Raw genomic sequence first — 19,108 nt, 5'->3', positions numbered from 1 at the left:
AATTGTGGAAATTATAACCAGTTTAAATTTGTTTGCGAATATTTTTAACCCGGGGAGGTTAATGTCGTTTTGGCGGATAAAGGAGGGGATAGGGGGTAAACGACGCCGATTTACCAAATTATCGAAAATGGGTTAAATACCCCTATCGTTAAATATATCCGGTACGGAGGCCAAGGTTTTTTACCAAATGGGTATTTTATTACCTTTAATTTATTTACCGGGATTATTTGCCTTGAAATAAGCTAAAAACCCGAATACGTCGGCGATTAAAAATAAATTAACTAATAATTAAAATTGTACCCGTTATTATAAAATATATAAAAGGGTGAAAATCAAATTGTAACAGTTCTCACATTGTAAAAGTAATTATTTGGTATCACCGCAAAAAATTGTAATAATTATTACATTATAATAAATAGCAGGATCTATTAATATAAAAATTATAATAATTATCGCAATCCAATAAAAAAAACATTAACCTATTATATTAATATATTATATTAAAGCATTTGTCGTTTCGTAGCCAAATACGACCATTACCTCGTTAATATTTAACGAATTACTGTTAAAATAATATATTAAAATTTGGTTATTAACGCGTGCTTTTGCTACGGCGATACCAGCAACAGATTAAAAACGTTTAAGGGTTTAAGCGATTAGGGTTTCGTTCGTATTACGGAAAATATTATTTCCGCGACCGAATTAGGCGGGCGGGTTAATATTATTATTAATTTTAAAACAGTTAATATAACCTAAATAGGGTTTAATACGAATTATTTTAGCAATATTTGTATTCCCTACCCTGCGCCAAATTATAATAATTATCGCCGATACGGATTGGTTTTCACCCAATTAAAAATTTTTCCATAACGGGACGGGTAAACAATTTAAAAAATCCGTGTTTTTATGCAATGGGAAATAATATTCGGGTTATACGAAATTTATTGGTTTATTATTTAACGTCGAATTAGGTTTGGGTTACGTCCGCGATACCGAAATAAAGTTAATTTTAGCAGCCCGAACGGTAGTGGTTTTATATATACGGGGTGCGGACGGCCTATTTAATGGCGCGGGTGCCGGGTTAATAATAATTTCCGGTTATAGTACAAAAGGCCGGTTTTTGGGGTCCTTTAATGGCGGGGATAATGCGTTGGTAAATGGTTTAAAAAATGCTAAAGGAGTTTGCAATTGGCGGTTATCCAAATCCGGGGCAGGTTCGTTATAATTATCGTCCATATTAATATTATTATCGCCTTTATTAACGGACGCGGGGGTAAATTCGTTATCGCCGGCGTTTATATCGGTATTATTTCCATTTTTATCGACGGGGGCGGGGGTAAATTTATTATCGCCGGAGTTTATATCGGTATTATTTTAATTATTATTATTATTATTAGGAATAAAGGGAAAATTTAAGGCGATTCCGGTTATATCCAAATAATTTTGTATTATAAAACGGTCCAACCGAATAAAATTTAATTTCAAAATAATTGCAATATCCGCGTCGTAATTTTCCAAATTTTTAAAATATTGGTTTAATTTTTTTATCCGCGCTCCTTTTTATAATATGGTTATTAAGTTAACAAATAGTTTAACATTATTGGGTATATGTCCCAACGTAAATTTGGTGGTAGTTTGGGCGGAGGTTTTACCTTTTTGGGGTTTTTTGGGAATTATGGTAATAAAGGAACGTAATTGTAACAATTGTTACGGCTTTTGGCGAATTAAAGCAATTATTATAACTATTATTATAACAAAATTAATTAATTTACCCCGGACCTAACCGGGTGGGGGGTACCTTTGCGATATAGGGGCGTTAATTATAATTTACCTTCGTTACGATTAGTTAATACCTGTTTGGGTGGGTAAAATATAAACAGCTTTATCCAATTAAAAATATTTTAATTAAATTTCCTAACGAATATATTTGCAATATTTGGTAAAATAATTTTGCGATTGTAACAATTATTACGCTTATTAATTAAAAATTGAACGCTGGTTTAATCGTCACAATTTTTTATTAATTGTTACAAAAAAAATCTGGTGGTTGGGAAAAAGGTTTTTATTGTAAAAAAAAAGAAAAAAAACTAATAAAAATAAAAAAAGGTATTTATAATTGGGTTTATATATGGGGTTTTTTACTAATAAAATAAAATTAAAATGGAAACGCCAAAATTTCCGGAATTTAACCGTAACAATTGTTACAATTCGTAATATCAAACCTTTTTATTTTTAATCGAGGCGCCGTTACGCCGTACCAGCCTATATATAATCCAAACTTTTAATTTACGTAATAATTATTATTATCCAGCATTTGTTCGTTTTATTTAGGCCGTTAATTGGGGATTTTGGTATTTAACAATTATATACCTTGCGTTATTTAATTTTCCCCCCCTGGTTAATTCAATTCGGCGTCGCCTTTTTTGTCGTTCGACCCTTTTATAATCCAAAACACGTTATTTAATTTAATTAAAATTTAACCTTAATTGCCTTTGAGCTTTTGGGTTATAAATTTATAAACGTTCCTGTATTGGATATTTTTATAACCGTTAATGCTAACTAATATTTTAACTTATGGTTAAAATACCGTTTAATTCGTTCGTCGGCGTTTATTAGTTTATTCTCCCGAATAATTGTTAATTATATCCATCGTTTCCTAAAATGCCACCGTGTTTTAACTCCGCCGCTTTTTTTTTATTATTTGTGCAAATAGGAGGCGTAATTTTATATCCCATTTTCGTATATTACTGGGAATTAAATAACGAAATAATCGCTATATCATTTAAACCATTTAATTAATTGTAAATTTGGAATATTTTCCAGCAAATTGTTTTTCGTCCATTCCCGGTTATAAAAATGGACGAATCTTTTCACGATATTAAAAATTATTGGTTTGGGTAGCACCAGCTGGGATAATAGGTCGTATAACCGCCGCAAATTTGTGTAAAAAATGGTTATTGCAAAATAAATACCCCATTTATCCAATTATTTAAATATATAACTTTTGTTGGAATTTTTCCTGGGTATTTTAATTGGTTGCTTGTTAGGGGGTAATGCGGGTAAAACCCCAATCTGGTGCACGCAAGCGTTACAATAATTTTTAAATTAACTTATTGTAAAAAATGGATTCGTTGCTTATATAAAATCCAATATAATTCGTCGAAAACATTTAGCGTTAGCGAAAATTTATATATTTGGCGCCTTTTTTTTAATTTTTTCTTATTTATTATTTCCTACTACGTCCAATAAGGCGGAACGCGTGGTTTAAATATACCCAAAAGGCCGGTTTATAGTAATTCCGACGCTTTTGCCCGGTTATTATCGTTTAAATTAAATTTAACGATACGTGGAAAATTAATGGGGAATAACCGCGTTTATAAATACGTTAAAAAATTTAAATGGGTAATTTGTAAATTTTTAACGATTTTTTCGTAACATTACCGGTTATTTGGTTAATTTTATTAATAATTTTGGTTTGGTGGGTTTATATTTAGCGATAAACCCTTACGTATTGAAATACCAATAAAGCGCAAAAAAAATATACGGTTTTATTACGGTTGGGCCCGCGTGCGGTTCGTCCGAATTTTGACCACAGGTTTACGGGGTCGTTTAATATTAACGCGCCGTATTGCATTATACGTTTTATATTAGGTATATTTATATTTATACCTAAAAATAAAATGGAAAATATAATACGAATTTTAAAATCCGGTTTAGAAAATTTTGCGTAAATTTTAATGTTATCGATTTTAAATGTAAATATATTATACCGGATAATTATATCGGTTGCGTTTCGTTTAATAAATCTTTTAAATACGAGGTTTTTTATTAGGAATTGGCGTATTTGGATAATACGGTTTTTAGCGTTTATATATATAATGGTTTTAGGAATACGGGTGGCGGATAATGGTACAATATTCCTTATTAGGAATAGGAGGCGCCGGTAATCGTTAATTAGGGCTTTGCGTTCCAAATATTATATTATAATCGTAATTTCGGATCGGTCGAAAGGCGTTTTAACGAAGGTATTATTTTTTTATAATACAATTGGTCGAAAACGTAAATTTTAATTTTTGCTGTAAACGTTGCGGTGCACCCGAATATAGGTACGGTTATTGGTATTATTACCCGGATTAAACGCAATATGGAAAACGATTCCTTAAATTCCTTCCATTGTAAAATTATATAAAATTTATTAATGGTAAATAAAACGATACGTTGGTGGAATATGGGGTATCGAAAAAGTTGAAAAATTCGGTAATTGGTGGTTTATTCCGGGTTTAAAAGAATATACGTATATTTACAAACGGTTTGCGGGTTTTAAAAAAGGTTATGCTAAATAAAATCAATTTTGGTAATAAAAACCGCATTTTTATATTTACGTTTAAAATGGATTAATCGATTAATTTGGGGTTCGCGGCGGGATAACATTGTATATTGCGTAGTTGTTTTTACCTTAATTTGTTTGATGGGATTATTGGGATAATAATAATATTATTACTAATAACCGAGGTAATTTATAATATTATATTTTTCCCCTACCCGGTTTTTACCAGTAAAATAACATTTTCTATATTATATAAAACCCGGTATATATATTGCATTTAATTATAATATGGGATTTGTGTAGGAGTATTGGGGGGTTTGTGGAGGTTTAAAAACTATATAACAGCTAAGGAAACGAGTTTATATTATAGGTTTAAATTATTAAAAGCTTTGGTTTTAGCGTATAATTCCGGGAAAATGTGTACGTCGGAAAAGGTATTTACCGCCGCGTATGGGGATTGGGACCGCGAAAAATTGCGTTAATTTGGTGGGAAAACGAAGTATATATAAACGTATTTCCGGACATTAAATATATATAATTTAATACGAATCTATAAAAAATTGCGGAAATAATGGTTTTTTTTAATGGGTGGATGTATAACGTATTATGTAATATATACCCTATACGGACTGTAAAATTAGTGGTTTTGCGTTATTTATATTAAAATTTATATATGGGGGTTCCTTTCGCTTTTGCGATTTTCCCTATATAAATTTTAACGGATTATAATCGTTGTTAATAAAATGCGAAATAAATATCGATGGTCTTTATGGGTGGACGTATAATATATTAAATGAAATTTACCTTATACGGATTGTAAAATAAATAATTATGCGATATTTGGATTAAAATTTATATATAAAGGTTTTTTTCGCTTTTACGATTTTTATATATAAATTTTAACAAATTATAATCGTTATTATTAAAATACGAAATGGGTATCGATGGTATTTTTTGGTTAATAATGGGGATACCGCCATAAACGGATAAAGGGCGGGTTATATCCAATTTTTAATTGGCGTACCGGGTACAAAAATTTTGGATTTATAAAAAAGGTTTACCAATTCCTATTTTTAACGATGTTTTCTTTTCGATATTTTTGCGTGGTTGTGGAATAATAAGGGAGTGTCGGTCGCAAAAAGGCCAAAAATACCGCTATAAACGGCGAAAATCGACAAATTGTCCTTAAACCTGAACCAAAGCGTTTTTTGGATGGACCCACAGGTACATTGCAAAGCTGCAATTAAGCCACGAAGTGGAGCGAAGCGAACGGAGTGGATTAATTGTGGAGCTTTGGGCTTCAGGGATGAGCCCTGAGACTAGATTTTTGGCGTTTTTCCAGCGGTACAATAACCTGGTATACAGTACCAATAGCCCGAAAATGCCCTAAATTGTGTTTGTGCGGTAATTTCAGGTGGAATTCCGAATAAAATTCCTCGTAAAATATTAAATTTTTATTAATTATCGTTATACGGTTAATTAAATTAACTACGGTAGGTGGTAAATAATATTATAAATATAATGGTAAACCCGCCGCTATAATAGTAGACTGAAATTTATCCAAAGTAACCCTAACGGGCCGTTCCGTTAATCCGTTTTGGCCGTGGTTATAAAGATTCAAAATGCTGAAATTAACACCTTTGCTTATAAACCAATTTTAAAGGTTTATATTCACTTCGTACCCCCATCGAAATGAAAATTTAGGGGGTAGCGCCCGTATATAGCTTTTAAAAACCTAGAAAAACCTTTAATAACTATTAAAACGGTAGGTCCGGTTTTATTTTTTAGAGGGATCGACCACCGAAAACGTGATTTTCGGTCCATTAATAATAAAAATACGGGTTTTTTATTGTAAAAATTAGGTTTGAGGGTTACTGTACTACCTTTTTTAAAATCGAAAATATTAGGGGGTGTAAAAAGTGCGACCTTATTTGTACGTTTAACAAAAATGGTTTTAATATAAGCAATACAGGTAATTGCCCTAATTTTGTCGAAATTAGGTAAACTTTTTGTAATTTTAACGGTTTTTTTTAACAATTATAGCCCTATATACCCCAAACGTTTGTACCATAAGAGGGTTTTTTTGGCCTGGATTTTGTTATAATTACCTGTAATTCCGTTTCCTTTAAGGGTTAACTAACCGTCCGTAATCCGTTTTAAATTTAGAAAAAAGTGATTTACACGGGCCTGTTTTAAATCCGATAATAAAAAAGGTTTTAATAACGGATTTTTTGTATAAGAAACCCCTTTTTTCGGAAATAATCCCTTTTATATTAGGTTATATAAAAGGGTTATTTAACGGTGTACCGGGCCTACGGGGCCCAATTTCACGTGGACTTTCAGAATTTTTACCGTTAAATTTTTGCGTTACAGGTAAATTTACGGCTATTTCCGTATTTTGTCTGGGATTTAGCTTTTCCGTTACCATATTTTCTTCCGGTTCTGAATCGGTGTAAATTCTATAATCCCTTTCAGGGTTTATATTATTTAATTTTATTTCTAACGGGGTTGCGTAGCTTTTTGTAAGCCTTTGTAAGGTTCTGCTAAAAACGGTGCTATATTCACCTATTATATAGGCGTAATTCGAAATTTTTGGTATATTTCGAATAAAGATATCGTACCCTTTAACCTTTAAACAAAACGAATATTTAGCGGTATTTAAGCGTCCCTACGCTTTGCGACCCTTATCGTACAGGGTATTTTCTAATAATACGCCCTCTGTATTATAGTGTATAAAACCATTAACGATATTTATTCCAAACGAGGGGATATATAAAACGTTATTTAACGTAACTTTTCTAAATTCGTCAGTTTTTTGGCCGTAACGGACCTGTATTTTTACAGTTGCGGTGTTTATAGGCCTAGTAGGGCCATTTCCTGTACCGATTTCGACTGTAAAACCGGGGGTATAATCGGTAAAAAATTATTTATTTGCAAAAACATAATGCGTATTACCTGTATCGTAGAAGATAAAATAACCTAATTTCCATAATTTAGGGGTCTTTTTTACGCCGCTTCCAGGTTTCGTTTTAACTTTAAGATTAGCTGTTAAAACCTATAGTTTTAACGCTTTACCGGTATCGGTTTCCGAATCCGAATCCGAATCCGAACGTAATTTTATAATTCCGCTAATAGCGGAATTAACCTTTTATTCCAAGGCGTTATACGCTGCGCCTTTATTAACGTCACCTGGAATTAAACCCGTAAAGAGTTCGAAATTTATAAAAATTATGGACGTTCCAGCGGTTAATTCGCTGGAGTTAAAGGATTTAGTATTTTTTACAGGAGCAGAATCCGAATTAAAATTTTTATTACCCTTTTTTCGTAATTTGAAAGTGGTTTCCTACCCATTATTTTCCTCTTCAACGCCTTTTTTAACGTTTCTTTTACCCGTTTTTTTACCTTTAAACCTATAATTAGCAGTTTTAACCGTTGTTAAACCTGAAATCGAATTTTTGGATATAAGGTCCGCTATAAAATATTATAAATTTAAATTTTCCGAATTTTAACCTATTGCCTGCAGGACCCGTTGGGTATTGCGTTGGCGTTTAATCCAAATAGGGAATATCCCCTCCAGGTCCCGTAAATATTAATTTCGTACGTTTACGGGCTTAATTTATACGTTGGTATTCGTTAATTTAATTACCTGTAAGTTAAAACGGTTATTAAATTTAAATATTAATCCTTTAAATTTCGAAAAATTTAAAACGTGGAATTCCCGATATAGTAAATTTCGATTAATTTCGGGTGCAACGGAGTAATTATTTTCCAGGGTTTTATAAACCGTTACGGGGTTGGAATGCTACATAATGGATTGTAAAAATTCCTTGGTTAAACTGTTTTTTATAAATAATAATAGGATTAATTGCTTGTATTCGGGAAGGTATAACCAATTTTAAGGTTAAAAATAGGTTCCGCTGTGTTTACAACCCTAAATTATATTATTAACGCCTATTTCCACAAATTGTAACTATTAACCCTTATTAATTTACAATTTTCCGGGAAAGAAAATACCCGTTTCGATAGTTTTTTAGCTATCCTATCACTTAAAATTAAATTACTAAATAAATTAAACGGTGCGGTAACGGTAATTGGTTTAATATCCGAATTACCATTTAAATTAGTGGAATTACCGTTTTTAGGGTTAATAGGGTAATTAACTGTTAAATTGTCCTTTAAAATTAATTTATTTGCGTAATTAACGCTTTTAATTGCAGGTTTTGGGTTTGTAATTTAGCGGTTAAAATTTCGTTTAAGCTGGGTTTAAACCCTTTATTTGTTGGATATGGGCCCAAAAGGCCCGATATAAGGTTATTTTCCATCATACGGTAGCCCAAATAAAAATTGCAGTTCGTTTATTTATAATTATAATTAATTAACCTAATCTCTTAAGCATAAATACCCTATTTAATTTAGGATTTATTATACCGTTTGCCTTTTAACGGGTATAAGCCTGTAATTGCCAATTATAGGGTTTATTGCTATTTTTAACGGTTAAAATCCATTAAAATACAGGGTTGGAATTCCTAAAATCCGCAATTAATGGGTGCCCTGGTATTTGTACCAATCCAGGTGCACGTAACGAATTTAATTCGTTAAATGGGTGCGAGGTACATTATAGGGTATCGTGCAGGGTAAATTAACCATTAATGTAATTCCGCGAAATGGCTTTGTGGGCTATTATAAACCCTATTAAACGCATTAAAAAAAATTTAATAGGTTATAAACGAACGAATATTGGGGCTTTTAGCCCTAATTCGCTAACGTAAACCCTATTAAAATTTGAATTAATTATAATAGCGTGCACGATCCACAAAAACCACACCAAAAAATTTTGGATTTGCAGTGTAAGCGATCGCTGCAATACCTGAAAAAGCCTAAATCGAAACGCTAATTTTTAACGATCCCCATTGTAAATACAGGGGGTTAGGTGCTAAATTAGCGCCTAAAACCAGCAATTTCGCACAAAAACAGCAATATTTTCGTCAATATACGTACTGTAAAAATGCGATAATAATTGAAATAAAATTTAAACTTTAAATTTTCCAGCGATGTAAAATATATTTTAAGATACAAATTAAAACCTTTCCGGGTTTATAATTTGTTAGTAATATGGGTTATTAACAGGGGCTTTAATATTAATTTAGGTGCGGCGTAGTGCTAATTGCGTTGTAAAAACCTGTAATTATAAAGTTTAAATATAATAAATTATCCATTAAACTTGGGATTAATAAATTTAATTTATTAGTGGGGGAAATTTTGCTTTATTTTTTTTATATATTTTCCGATATCGAAATTAAAGTCCGCACCCCGCAAAAAGTTCCGGTACCGCACAAGATTTTCCGATAAATTATTTTATATGCGTTGTTGAAAAAACACCCTTATTTCCATACAAACCATTTTTGGGTTCGTATTAATTTGCTGATTTGGTGAAAATTTTAATCCGGTATAGGGTAGCTGATTCGTAATTGTAGGGTGGGTATTAAACCCGGTACAGGGTGAAACCCCATTCGCTAATTTTAAATCGCAACTCCTGCAACATGCACACAAAATATAATAGAAAATCCGACACCCCCAACAGCCCCATTTCGGCACTATCTATTTTGGCTTATATACAAATAAAAGTGGACCCATTACATGCTAAATAACGCATATAATTAAGAGTATATTATATTTTATTTTCAATTGTAAATTATATTTTATTTGTAATTATGATTTTACCTATAATTCGAAAAAAATTATAAATATAAATATGGAAAAGTTGTAATTTTACGGGTTTTCCCACGGGGGCCCGCTGGTTGAAAAGAAAACCCGTGTACGGGTTTGGGCCGGGCCGGGCCCCCCCACAAAAAATTCAACCCACCCACGGGTTGGCCGCCCCACCGATTTGGGCTGCCACGGGCCCCCGTGGGGGGGGGGGGGGGNNGGAATGCCTTAGGCTGGACTGTGGGATCACCACCAAACTCATACATGCTATATTATACACGTATCCATAACAAGCGGTCGAGCATCCTACCAGAAGAGATCAAGGTGGATCCAAAGAGAGCTGAAGTACAAGCCATGTGCTTGAAGTTTATGCGAAAGTATGCAGGGCTTCCCAAGGGACATCAAGATAGCGCCCCCAGTCACGGCAAAGGCAAGGAAACAAACGTGGCTGGATCTTCTTCAGGTCCGGATAGTAGCATGGGTGGCATGCATCCTGACCGTTTGTCGAGGCAGACGCAGCCGACTACCAATACAAGGAACATGGCACTGCCTACGAACCCAATGGACGTGGCACCACCTATGGGTCCAAGGAACGTAGCGACGCCCAGGGGCCCCAGGGGGATGGCACCGCTTACGGGTCATATGGGACCACAGGCCGCCAGAGGTAGACACCACGGGAGCATACCGGACGCCAATTCGATCCCTGTCAGCCAAAATAAGGCGAGAAAGGCTAGGGTTACGAGCTTCCCAAGCGATGAGGTGATCCAAGATAGCGAGTAAAGTGAGGACGGGACAGGGTTGGGTTGAAGGATGGTGATAAATCAATAATTACAAGGCTCAACCTGCAATGCTAAACGTCATGATTATTCTCATATGTGCTATTACCGTGTTGGATATCTCACATGCGTGAACGTGCCTGCAAGCCCATGACATGGCCCCAAATATGAGCCTTAGAAACACGCGAGGACGCAATTCCTTTGGTAACCCACCCAGTACACAGTAAAGCAATGGAATTCGGCAGCGGGATTAATGAATTCGTAGGATATAAGAGCCAAAACTGGGCCCGTGCGTACCAAGTTTGTAGTTGCAAACTCGCAAAATGTCAAAAAGTCCTGGATGACTAAACTGAGGTTTCCGGCTTGCAATTGGGAATTTGGAATTCTTTGCCGAACACGAAAATTTTTCATCTCAGATACGGTTTAGAACTTCAGATACAAGGCGACAAGATACAAAAAAAAACATTTCCACTACCAGCTACCAGTCGTTACCGAGTTACCATCATCATGTCTGGCATTCGAATTCGTCAACCCGTGGCCAAGCATGGTCACATGAGGTCATTCTCGGAGGGTTCTTCCAAGATCGAGGAGATCGTGGACGGCTTGATGAAAGAGTTCAAGCTGCTGAAGAAGGCCGAGAGCACTGGCAATGCCCAGGGCAAGCCTTCATTGACAAAGAACCTAGAGGATCGTCAAACGGTTGACAAGGTCGAGGCGCTGAGGTCGCGCGTATACGAACTCGTGATGCAGTTGAGCGGCACCGCCGACTTGACGTCCCAGCAAGAGGTGGAGATACTCAGTGGAGTGGTCGCGCGCATGGAGCGTCGCCTGGCTGGGCAATCAGCCGCTGAGGGAGTCTCCGAGCTCTCTTTGAACGAACTCAGTATCGAGGAGAAGAAGCACGATGATTCAAGCGTCGCTTCAGACCCCACTATAGCTTCTTTGGTCGAGACCCATCGGATCTGGAGGACCAAGAAAGGAATATGGGACTTGTGTATGAGATTGGAGGGCAAGAAGGCCAAATACTTCCCAGACTGTGGACCCTTCGAGATCAAGGTCCCAGAGGCCCTGATGTACACGCATTTCCTGGACAAAGCCATGGAAAGCGACATGCACGAGCTCGTCGAGGTGGGCACTGAAATCAGTGTCAAAGGCCCGGAGGAGGGTCCTCCGGGCTCCTTATTCTACAGATTATCGGTGTGGCTTACGGTGACGCCAGATGAGAATGACATCACCCCGGCCGCTGCCATGGCTCTCGTTCAGGTGTGGACGAGGCTTCTGACATACTATCGGTCTGTTCTTCTGGATGATGACACCGACCAGGTGCACATATACTTTGAGCAGCACACGGAGGATGTGGCGAATGCGAGTGCAAAGGCATATGTGACTTTGCGCGAGGATCTGGCGTTTCTGGGCAAGTTCGAGACGGCGAGCGATCAAGTTGGACAGCCCTGGGCAGATAGCGAGTGAATAAGTTATTCTTATATTCGCAGCTATGGCAATATTACAATAGCTTCCCACTCATTCCATATGATGGATCAATGCACATATACGTGACGCGCATGTAACGTCGGCGTTGTATCGTTATGAAATGACTAAATCTACAGAAAGAAATACATATACAAAGGGAACAAAGATTATTAAGACCAGCTATTCGCTCAAACGTGCTAGATCGTATAAAGATGTGTGGCTTCAAGAATATTGGACATCCTCTTCTTACATTTTGGCTTCTGCAGCGAGCCCGTCCAATTCCCGACCCTCGACGCATTAGCCAACACCGCCCACCCATTTTCCGGCTGCTCCAAAGGCCAGCACTCTGTCTTGTCGATGGGGTCGACGACCTTGAACAGCGGGATGCGATAAAAGGACGTCACGAAGGCCCTGATCTCGAACCAGAACCTGCGCTCGTACCACGCCGAGTTCAAACAGCAGGAGCCCATCACCGCCGAGTCGGGGCACTTGGGTCCGGTCAGCTCAATGCCCGTCCCGTTGTGCGTAAAGTTGGATCCGATCACGTAGGCATTGACCAGCGTCGAGCGCGCGGTGAGTCCGGTGCCCAGGTCAACTATACCCCCGAACATCCTAATGGCAAACTCCACGGTCAGGTCCGCAAACGGGTTGAGCTGCAGTTGCATCCGCGTCGACACGTCTACGGACGCGGTCTTGTTAGGTGTCCAGCCCTCGGCCTTGGTGCCATTTTTGTTCAGCAGGTCCAAACGCGCCGTGGCGCCCTTTATAGTGGAGCGGTATCCGGCTGTGATGTTGGCAGGACCTTCGGCTGCCGCTTCGACGCCGAAAGATATGGCGGCTCGGGGGCCGATATAAAGCATGCCCGGGATGTAGACGCCCGGAATACCGACCACGAGGGGGCTGAAGGTGAGGGGGTCGAACCCTATACGGCTGTTAACGCGCGCGGTTACGTTCAAGTCGAGGTCGTAATCGAGCTCCAGTTGGATGTTAAACTCCTTCAACTTCATCTTCGCAAAACTAAAGTGCACGTGGCCTTCAATTTGCACGGTACTGGTAAAAGTGGCGCGGTCCGTACGTATATATAGGGGCTTGGTGTTGATGAGTGTCTTGTTTGACATGTCCACCTTGAAGGTCTTGGGGCCTAAACGTAGTGTCTTTTTTCCGCTTCTGGCCACGAGATCAGCTCTCTCCTCAGCAGTAGCCTCGGTCGTGCGGGTAAAATGAACAACGACGTCGTCCATCTCGTCCTTGGGGTCACGTTTTTCGGCAGTCGCCGTGATGGTAAATGTCTCTTCGTCGTGGACAAGTTCGCTGACCAGGAAAAAGCCGCGCTCTCTATCGCCGCTGCAGGTGCCCGGAGCCTCATCCATAACGAGAATCAAGTCGCCGGAGCTGGGCCAAGCATCCCGGACAGCTTTGACAGCTTCGGCATTTGTGAATGACAAAATGACGTTGCCGTCGGCACACTTGACGTCGCTGAGCGAGGGCAAGTTCTCCAGCACGATGGATGGCTTTTTCATGACGACGCTAACCATGGCTGAGACTGTGTCTAGGCTGTAGGGGAGCTTGAGGTCGGTGGCGGGGTTGTAAGTCTGCGTTTCCGATCCTGTCTGGGCCATGGCGAGAGCCATTCCCAAGCCAATCAGGCTTTGGACAACGGTTAGGCTCTTGAGAAGCCACATGTTGCTGGCGGTATGCCTTCCAGACTCTGTAAGCATGAAACACGACTTAACCAGGCTCGATAAAGCCTTATGCTGCAAGACATGGATGAAGTTAGTCGAGCTCTCAGATCATGTCCCGCTGGGAAGAAGATGGGGGAGGTTAAAGGTTGCGTAACAGGTCAGCTACTTGCCTTCTTGTTGATACTTTAACCGGGGCGGGATGGATGAGTTGCGATTTCTGTGTTCTATGACACGGCCAAGTCCCTATGGCGTCCTCATGAACCACAAATCCGGCCGCGTGTGGGTATTGCGGCCGGTCCCCGGGCGTTCCAACACGCTCAAGTTGCCGCGGACCAACGTGGTCCGGCACGGATGGCCCGGACTCGAGCGGACTGGAGCGTTGGGCAATCGCAAAAGCGGACCGGCCCGACCGACCGGTCTGCTCGGCAGGCACTTCTGCAATAGCCGACCTGGGCGATATGCAGGTCCAAGAGGTCCCCTTGGAGTCGATGTCAGGGCCTCTGCACAGGCCGCTTGGGGGTGGGGCCAACCAGAGCAATCCAAGCTTTTTGTCTCGACAGCTCCCCGAAGTCTGTCTAATGAGTTGATTCCCTGGAACCGTAGAGAAACTGCCCTTTTACCGCTGCAGGGGCCGAATCTCGAGCAGGCTTTGGTTTGTCTAATCTGTGCATCGACAGAGGTTGGCTGTGGATGTTCAAAGTTTTCCAGCAGATCCACTTACGATACAACAGGTGACCATCTCGGCCCCACAAGGCTGCGCTCGACCGAGTGCGCGACGCCGACATGTCCGCTGTGGATCGAGCACAGGGATGATGACAGTAGAAGAACAAAGCTGATTGGGCTGCACAAGCGCAATCTGTTCATTGCCGATCTCGAGACGGATCTGGTATATGATCGGTAAGTAACCAGATACCAGTAAATCCTGCTGAGCAGCCACTTTTGTGACGAACTCGGTATGGACAGACGGCAATTTTGACCTATTTCCCTTCCCTGGTCATTTGCATTAGGAGGCTATTTGCCTTTCCATTCCTCGCATCGAATGTATGATCTTCTACCCTCTCCCAACTCGAAAGTTTCGAGCTTTGGGTCCACAAACTTGATTTTGCAACCAGCATCAACATATATGGCTTTCCTACGTTGGTGTGCGTTACTTGTCCCCTGTTTTAGTTTGGCCGGCCGCAAAAAATATATTTTTGCGTTGCATGATTAGAAGCGATGTGGCAGCGCCGGGTGCATTTGCAAATTGGTATCTCAATATCCGGCGGATAGTCGGGGGGTTTCATGGTCATAATTATATAGTACCTAGAGTATCGACAAATACAGACTTGACCAAGTCGAGTTTTTTTGCTCGGTCGTGTGCCACTAAAATCCAACTTCACTGCAAAGCCCGTTGTAAAGCTTCACTTCGTCACGAACCAGCTGCTCCTGCAACTAATATTTAATGACTTGGGCGTCCTGCGTCCATCCATCAACGGTACTTCAGCTGGTTGCTGGTACGAACAGGTACCATTCTGTATTCGTGTTGCTTTTGCCGGCTCAGGCTTTGTTACGTTGACCGAAATGACGCCGCAATATCAATGTCATGGCGGAAGCAGGGAGGGGTTCACAGCGTCATCGCAAACGCTGTAGACGCTTGTCTAGGCAGGCGCCTATCCCTTGCGACTGCTTATAATGCATTCACAGCATGGTGGGGTACGAAACGACATGTCGATACACACATGGCAGAGAGCCAAGGGCGAGTGGATCCGCACAGCCTCTACTCTAATACGGGCGATCTCCGGCCATAACAATCTACAATTACCAAACACATGAGGCTCTGTCCAGCGAGACGCACGCGGCAGTAGTTGAAGCTTAGGTTGAGTTAATTCGCATTACCAGCAAACAAGAACGGGCTAGAAGATATGCAAATGCTGACGTCACGGTAAGAACTGGAATCCTGTGGGAGATGCGCATGGAGTAGATGCCATTGCCAAGTCCTTCTTCGGAAAGGTCACACCGACAGGACCGGGGGCCTCGCCAGACACGAGTTGTTTGTCATTGTTTATACCCACTGCTTGGTCCGGATATGCGAGCTGATACTGTTGAACGAGCGGCAGGAATAAGAGTACCATACGATTTCTCCGAAACTGGCCCAGCTCTACCCGGATCTTCGTGTTCCCATACAGGCGCCCACATACGGTATTCATCCATCTGGCCGGTCTACAACGTTTGAGTTAGGTGGATTGATCAAAAGACGAGGGAAGTACAATATAGCTTCGGTAACAGCTTTTGCAGGGCGGTGGCGGTGGTGGTGGTAGGTCATTGCACAATCTTCAGCCCTCGTCGGAACCTGGTGACCTCCTCTGAATCGTATGACCGTGACGGCATCAGGCTGCTACCGCTCCGTGCCCTAACCAGAGAGAGCTCTTGCCGCCCGTGCATATGAAGTTTGGGACCTGTATACGCGTCGGCCTTTCGTGACTTGGCGTGGTTGCCTCGTCGTCAGACATCATATAATCGGCCGCCGGGTGTGCAAAGAAACAGCATATGAGTAGGGCGAACCACAATCGGGGCGGCCACAGTAGCCGACCGAGCTGATGTCGATAGGGCAGCATGGTGGCCGCCAGGGTACCCTCGGAGAAGATCAGGAGGCTGAAGATTCTGACGGTAGGCCAGTTTCTCCCTTGCTCCGCGACCCCTCTCGCTTCTCAGCCAACACGCAAACGTAACCGTTGATTCATTCCAGCATATGTTATCAGGTTGCGCTCGATACGCCAACCCAGGTGGAACTTGGAAGGGCATTGCCGGGGCGAAGTGGAGAATGCACTTAGGGCGAGATCGAAGTATGGGTCGTCAATGGAAATAAACACAAACTCGTCTTTGAGTTGCAGGCGGAGGTCGGCGAGCTGCATGGGGAAGATGTTAGCCGACATGCCACCGCGGTGTAGACAAAAGAGGGTGTTGGATGATGGGGCGGGCCTTGAATAATAGAGACGGGTTACCTTATGTTCCGGTGTTCTAGGCATATTTCCTGCCTGCCTGAGCCCTGAGGATAAAAGTTGAAGTTATAAAGACTACTCCATTGAGAAAAGACGAAAGACAAACAAGCTTGGGCTTAAAATTTCGCCTTAGGCGCCGACAGGTCTCAGATTCGATTTGGCAGCCTGAGGGTGATGGCGGGGAGCACAACGCCCTTCTTTTCGCGACCATAACTGGCGAGAACTGGTAAGCTTAATCAGTGGTGCAAGCACCCAAGTCGGAAATCTTGAAAATGACAGTCGTGAGTTGGAACCGCTGGAAAGTTGAGGTTGGCAAATTTATGCAGGATACTGACTGATTGACCGATACTGCAGGTTTTTATCCGTGAACAAGTGAACTGAATCGAAACCATCTCTCTCGACCTGTATCAGCTCGACGCACCCAAGGGGAAGAGGGTGTGGCGGTTCACCGCAAGATGCCGTCCGCCAGATCAACCTCTACGTCATTAACCACGAGATCGAGCAGGTATGTGGATAGATTGTTCGGCATCGTACAGGGGCTCTGCAAGCTCAACATTAACGAAAATAAAGAATAAGGAAGCGATTAAAGCTGCCAGCGGCAGATACCACGGCCACCGGCTCAAGAACCGAGCGAACTTTTCCCCGACCTCCGTGATAACGTCGAGTTATACAACACGTTCAAAGTTGACGGCAAGCTGAACCGCTCCCATCTCGACATAATCGTGCAAACTCGACCAGAGATTGAGGCGTTTCAGCGGCAAATAGTTGAAACCGTGGCCGGAGGCCGATTGCGCTGCTACAGATCGTACTGGAGCTGCCCGACCAAGACCAGCTGTTCCGAGGCCACCGCTTCGACGACGTCAAAGACGACCACCTCGGTAACGAGTACTGCAACATGCGTGGCGCCGAGAGCTCAAAGGTTAGAAACTTGTATATCGACATGAGGACGCTGGAGAGCCTGGTGCAGGCATCTTGGGCTTGACACACACAAGGACGTGGGCGCGGGGATCAAAGCAGCAATGGGGGTTAAGGCGAGGGTCGGCCAATACATAATGAAGGCAACTGAGGAGAATAAAGGACAGTCCAGTCCATGAAGACTACCATTATTGGCGTTGTCAATGTGCTTCGCATAAATGGTATTTTAGGATCGAGAGTTTGGCATACGTCTTCTGACGCACACCAACGTACACGTGCAGTCTACATGAGTGGTAGGACCGTAGGAGAGCCATGTATTCAGGTAGGGTGCGCTATCTAGGCTAACGAGGGTGGCAGTGCTTTTATAGTGTGCACAGCGCTGACTAAGCTCTTCTAGTCATGTGATGCCAAGATCTATCTACTGCAACATATTCTGTTGCAGGCTATATTTACCGAAGTCACTGACCTTAGTCATTGACGGGAGCTTTCGTCTTTTGGCTGTGTTTTTTAATGCAAATGCAACATAAGTTTTTCCGCCTTGGCAATTGGCTCAGATCCGCACAACAAATTGGACACACAGTGCGGATCGTCCCTCACACTGTCCGAAACTGCCGGTACATAACCTTGGCCCGCCTTCAGCGGCGCACATTGTGTTCGAATTGTTTACCTATCGGTTTACCGGTTAACGGAGGTACACTTATCACAGTCTGTCCCGACGATGTGACAGAATAAGAATCGGTTTACCGGTTAACGGAGGTACACTTATCACAGTCTGTCCCGACGATGTGACAGAATAAGATTGTGTAGTACCTGCGTTTGCAAGTACCTCTTCGGCTCCCAATTACAAGGTGTGCTTAAGTTTAAAAGTAACTCGTGACAAAATTCGTTTGGCCGTAATATAGGGTTCTTGATTTAGGATCTATTTAGGGTATAGTTCTTTGCACGCGTCAGCTTAATTAAAGATTGTGTTGTATCGTCCACCGAAACAAATTTGGAATTTCTATACCTTTCTGTCCTAGCTAAGCAAATACGTATAAATACAACAGAAATACGCACTTCAGTTCGTCTGGCGAATACTCTTTCGGTGAACCCACATCCTTAGAGAAAGTCCAAGTCACAAGCCTCCTTTGTCAGAAACAAGGTATGGTCGTCTGCCGCCACACGGTTGGAGAACAATCGACTCAGCTTTTTCCTGCGCATGGGGGCCAAGACTGTGGCTGTGGCAATACTATATGCACTGTAGCAGCGACTCTG

The 19,108-nt window shown here is 41.2% G+C and overlaps 4 protein-coding genes across 4 annotated transcripts; 3 read left to right on the top strand and 1 right to left on the bottom strand.

Moving 5' to 3' along the window:
- Positions 1-10,387: 10,387 nt before the first annotated feature.
- Positions 10,388-10,701, top strand: PpBr36_09668 (uncharacterized protein; the record flags this gene model as incomplete). The annotated part of the gene is given in 2 exon segments (XM_029896788.1): positions 10,388-10,532; positions 10,547-10,701. The coding sequence occupies 2 exon segments, from the start codon at positions 10,388-10,390 to the stop codon at positions 10,699-10,701; spliced, it is 300 nt and encodes a 99-aa protein (XP_029744566.1).
- A 615-nt stretch (positions 10,702-11,316) lies between these two features.
- Positions 11,317-12,279, top strand: PpBr36_09667 (uncharacterized protein; the record flags this gene model as incomplete). The annotated part of the gene is made up of 1 exon (XM_029896787.1): positions 11,317-12,279. One exon carries the CDS (start codon positions 11,317-11,319, stop codon positions 12,277-12,279), a length of 963 nt encoding a protein of 320 aa, XP_029744898.1.
- A 197-nt stretch (positions 12,280-12,476) lies between these two features.
- PpBr36_09666 (uncharacterized protein) lies at positions 12,477-13,961 on the bottom strand (the record flags this gene model as incomplete). Its single annotated transcript, XM_029896786.1, has 1 exon — positions 12,477-13,961. One exon carries the CDS (start codon positions 13,959-13,961, stop codon positions 12,477-12,479), a length of 1,485 nt encoding a protein of 494 aa, XP_029744899.1.
- Positions 13,962-17,211: 3,250 nt separating this feature from the next.
- On the top strand, positions 17,212-17,921 carry PpBr36_09665 (uncharacterized protein; the record flags this gene model as incomplete). The annotated part of the gene is made up of 3 exons (XM_029896785.1): positions 17,212-17,220; positions 17,409-17,444; positions 17,742-17,921. The coding sequence occupies 3 exons, from the start codon at positions 17,212-17,214 to the stop codon at positions 17,919-17,921; spliced, it is 225 nt and encodes a 74-aa protein (XP_029744981.1).
- Between the last annotated feature and the right edge of the window lie 1,187 nt (positions 17,922-19,108).

Source organism: Pyricularia pennisetigena (assembly GCF_004337985.1).
Source record: "Pyricularia pennisetigena strain Br36 chromosome 7 map unlocalized Pyricularia_pennisetigena_Br36_Scf_8, whole genome shotgun sequence".
NCBI lineage: Eukaryota > Fungi > Ascomycota > Sordariomycetes > Magnaporthales > Pyriculariaceae > Pyricularia > Pyricularia pennisetigena.
Note: the sequence above shows the minus strand (reverse complement) of the source record. Positions and strands in the feature narration are given on the sequence as shown.